This window comes from Corylus avellana, chromosome ca9, assembly GCF_901000735.1.
Source record: "Corylus avellana chromosome ca9, CavTom2PMs-1.0".
Lineage (NCBI taxonomy): Eukaryota > Viridiplantae > Streptophyta > Magnoliopsida > Fagales > Betulaceae > Corylus > Corylus avellana.
Genome location: NC_081549.1, coordinates 10,986,782 through 10,991,366, shown reverse-complemented (window position 1 = coordinate 10,991,366; position 4,585 = coordinate 10,986,782). Strand labels below are relative to the sequence as shown.

Below are 4,585 nucleotides of genomic sequence, written 5' to 3'. Positions count from 1 at the left end.
GGACGTCTCCCTTCTTTTCTTTTCTTTTTTTTTTTTCTTGAACTTGGTGCACGATTTGAACTTAGTGCACAATGTAAAACACCAAGAAGGAATAATGAACACAAAAGGAAAAAAAAAAAAAAAAGAAGATACGATGATAACGATAAACAAAAGATAAAAAGGATAGTAAACCTGATTTTAGAGCCTGCGCTTTGATACCAAATGATGCGAACCTCAATCGACACGCTTTGAGACCCAACAAACAATATTGGAAATTAACCCAAGAAAGCTAAAATCAGATGTTTAGATAGAAACCCCGACCCAACGTTTATAAATGAAACGCGAACCAAAGGTATAAAAAGTAACAACCTTCGACCCAACGTTTATAAACAAAACGCGAACCGAAGGTATAGGTTTGAACGCCACAAGGAAGAATCCTTGATAAGTTCACAAGTTCTCTGAAGAACTAATAGAAGAAGCAAAGCTCACTTTTTGTATTTTTCATTGATGATCTCCATTACAATGAGTGCATGCTATTTATAAGCATGGCTGAAAATATGACTACCTACTTGCTATGGAAAGGAAATTAAATTGGTTCCAACATTGGAAAGTAAATAAAGTAAAAAGGACTAACTAATAAAAGCCTAAAATTAAGGTTGATTTGTCTGAAATTTGCAGCTCCTCCATGCCAAAAATAGACTAAGATTGGCAATTAAATCACGCCTAAGGAAGGTCTTGAAATAGGTAAGTCAATCAACCAACTAATTGGCATGTAATTTGGCAAGTCAATCATCCAATTAATTGGTATGTAATTAGATAGTCAATCAGCCATAATCAACCATTAATCCATGCCATTGCTAAGAAAATTTTGTGCAATCTGCTCCATGAATAGCTTGGATCAAATTTATTACGCCTTCATCTCCCTTTGGGCCAAGCTTGGAATGCCCCATTTTAGAATCAGCCCAAATCTCTTGAATCAGCCCATTAAATGCTTCTTTGATCTTCTTGGATCTTGCTCTAGTAATAGGCCCAACTGGAACATGCAATGGATCCTTTAATGGTGCTTGTTGAATCTCTTCAGACTAGTTCTGCAATTGACCTGAGTAAGACGAAGCCACACAAATACGGTCCTAGTAGTTCTGATGATTTTCCGTCTACTGAGAAAGAAGGTAGTGGAGAAGAGCTGTCCTCTTCTAATTCTCTTAAACAGGTGAAAATGGGAGGAAGTATGCCATTGTTTCTAGCAACAAAGTCAGGCATGCGTAGAAATCGTCAAAGAAATACTGAAAATATACCCTCAGGCAGTGGAGCACATAGATAACGAAGAGCGGACTATATTGCATGTGGCTATCAAGTACCGCCAGTTGGAGGTTTTCGAACTTGTGTCGAACATGGAAGTAGTAATGAGGTGGATGATACGAAGGATTGACAACAAAGGGAACACTATTCTGCATATGGTTGGAATAAAAAGAGAGGATTATGTACCTGAGAAGTTACGTGGCCCTGCATTTGAATTGCAAGACGAGCTGATTTGGTTTGAGGTGCTTGCACTTTATTTTTTTAGCAACTCCATTTGCATCTGTTAACTAGCATATATTACGATAATGTTCCTCCTAAAAAGCATATTTTTTCTTCATTCATAAAACCAAAAACTGCTTTTCACTCAAAGCTTTTCTACAATATAAAACACAAAATTGATGAAAATATACTCAATTTTTTTTTTTTTTTGGTAGCATGCCATATTTTTAACATTTTTCAAGTTGTTCAATTACAAAGAGGAACTTAAATTCACATAATTTTAGAATCTACAATCCTTATCCTCTTTGGGAAAATTATTAACATGGTTGTTATTAGGGATGGATTTAGGAGGGGACTGGGAGTGGCCCTGGTCACCCCCAAATTACAAGAAAAAAAAAATTAAGGTAAAAGAAAATAAATAATTTAAGGTATTTTTTGCTAATTGGTCCCTCCCAAAAAAAAATTGGCCCTTGTTTTCTCCCCAAATTAAAAGTTGGCTCCGTCCATGGTTGTTATGTATGTACTTTCGTGTGCAGCGCGTGAAGGCAGTCACAAAAGCCCATTTTATTGATCATCGGAACAATGAGAAGCAGACTGCTGAAGGCTTATTTGCAAATACCTACAAAGATCTCCGAAATGAAGCCAAAGTGTTAGTTCTTGTGTTGGCTTAATTCAATTCCAAAATGCAGAAGCTACTGTTCACGGACTCAAACACTGATATAGAATGCTCAGAATCCAATCTTGACCGTTCATAATGTAGATTCATGTGTTATGAACGTCCCTGCAAAATTTCAGCTCAATCGGACCACAAACGCCCATCGATCGGAGCTGTTGATCAAGACTGGACAGGCCTGGTCCGGACCGCAATTCCCCGGGTCCGGACCGCAATTCCAGAAACTAAAATTTTGCTCCGCAAAGCCGTGTCCGGACAGCCCATTAACATGTCCGGACCCCCCCCCGTAAGTTTCAGGCCCAAAAACATGATTTTAAGTGGGTTAGGTCTAGGGTTTTGTCGGGGATATATATATATATCATTATAGAAGAGAGAGGTACGAATTTTCGCCCCCAGAGAGTTCGTCGGAGGCTGTGCTAAGAGAGATCATATGTGGTGAGCGTTAAATTAAATCTCTTAGAGTTTTAGTTATTCCTTTGATAAATCTACGGTTAGAAGTCTATCGGAAGGGTCCGGTAAAGGAGAATCACGTTGAAGAAGATTGTGAGCAAGGAGACGAGTTGTAGGCTTGTCGATCTTACAGAGCCAAGGTCTTGTAAAGGGTTGTAAGTGTTCCTAGTGTCTGTAATCTCTGGATAATCTTTTGATAGTGATTTCCTGGGTTTGGCTGCCCCGGAGAGGTTTTACTTTTAGATCGATTTCTAAAAGGTTTTCTCTTCGTAACCAAAATATCTGTGTCTGCCTCTTTATTGCTTTATATATTTTGGGTGATTGAATTGTTTATTGCTTCATAATATTAATTCCGCATAAATTGTGATAAACAAGTTTTTGGAGTCGACATAGCGTTTTTTCACAAAGAATGGCTCAAGAAGACAGCAGAGGGATGCTCCATCGTGGCAGTTCTGATTGCAACAGTTGCCTTTGCCGCAGCCTACACAATACCAGGAGGTCCAAATCAGAGTACTGGGGTCCCTGTCCTTCTCTATCAACCTTTCTTTTTGGTTTTCACAGCGGCTGATGTGCTCTCCCTTGCAAGCGCTTTGACTTCAGTGGTTATATTTCTTTCAATCCTCACATCCCCATATCGTTTGAATGATTTTAGGCATTCGCTTCCTAATAAGCTGATGCTTGGAGTCACATTTCTGTTTCTCTCTGTGTCGATGATGATGATAGCATTTCCTGCAACAATCGTTCTCATGATACATAGTAAACAAAGCTGGACGAAAGTTGTACTATATTCCCTTTCTTTCCTTCCTGTCGGTATCTTCGCAATATCATATCTCCCCCTCTATGTCTCTCTGACAAAAGCTTACAAGTACTTGCTCAAGAAGATAACTCAGGCAATTCCTTGGAGTAAATGGTTTCCAGGCTTGTCCAATTCCTGCAATTATCCTCGACTTCAGTTACCCGGTTCCACCAAGCACAAACCAGAGAGAGAAGATTTGTATTCCATGGCTGCACCACAGACCTTACATTTATCCGTTTGAACTGTTTGTGCTGAATTAGTGGAGACTACTGCCACCATGTACGTTATATAATCTAGCATGTCAAAAGAGAGTGCGATATGTTGATGAGTCCTACCATGCATGTATGGGTTTAAAATTATATCTTGTAGTGTGCTCGAAATTCTTCTGAATTAGCAATAAAAATTCTTAGCCAAACCACTTTAATTATTGATCCTTGAAATTCTACACAAGTATCATAAATTTTAAGCCTTGTTTAGTACAATGGAATGTGTTGGGCTTATCCTATTTATAATCGTAAGGGAAAACCTTACCATTTGAGCTAGCTTTTGGGGTGGAAAGAACCCAAGACCAGCCACCCAACAGATCAATGTGTATTTCATTAGAAAAATAATCACTTAAATTAATCATCATTTTTGTAGTTGTTGATATGATAATTAAAAAAAACGATGGGCAAAACTATTACATAATATGTAGTACATAGCATCTACTCAAACAATATAACTCACTCTAATACGCTATTTTAATATTTTTTGACGTTCTGGTGGTATTTTGCACCAAGAATCATGATAGAGATTAGCGTGATTACGAAATCCTAAAATGGATCATGAAATGGAGATGCATTCTATTCCCTTATTTACCACTGGCCTCCGCACAAGAGAAATCGAATGAAAGAGAATAGACTATGAGTCATTTAATTTTTATGGTTAATTAAGCAAAGTAGAGACCATTTAACTTTTTTGCTAAATGTGAATAGACTAATTAAGCCAAGTCACTATCACCTGGGAAATTTGAACAGGAGAATATCCAATTAGTTATAGTGGAAAAATATTTTTGTCTTTCTACTTTTTGAGGAGACAAAAATACCCCTCCATTATAACTAAATAGATATTCTCCCATTAATTAATACGCCTTAATAAATCTTCTATGACAAAATTACGAGTCATGTTAT

The 4,585-nt window shown here is 37.6% G+C and overlaps 1 protein-coding gene across 1 annotated transcript; it reads left to right on the top strand.

Moving 5' to 3' along the window:
- Positions 1-1,036: 1,036 nt before the first annotated feature.
- On the top strand, positions 1,037-2,168 carry LOC132162289 (uncharacterized). The gene is made up of 3 exons (XM_059572543.1): positions 1,037-1,189; positions 1,281-1,520; positions 2,034-2,168. The coding sequence occupies exons 1-3, from the start codon at positions 1,037-1,039 to the stop codon at positions 2,166-2,168; spliced, it is 528 nt and encodes a 175-aa protein (XP_059428526.1).
- The last annotated feature ends 2,417 nt before the right edge of the window (positions 2,169-4,585 follow it).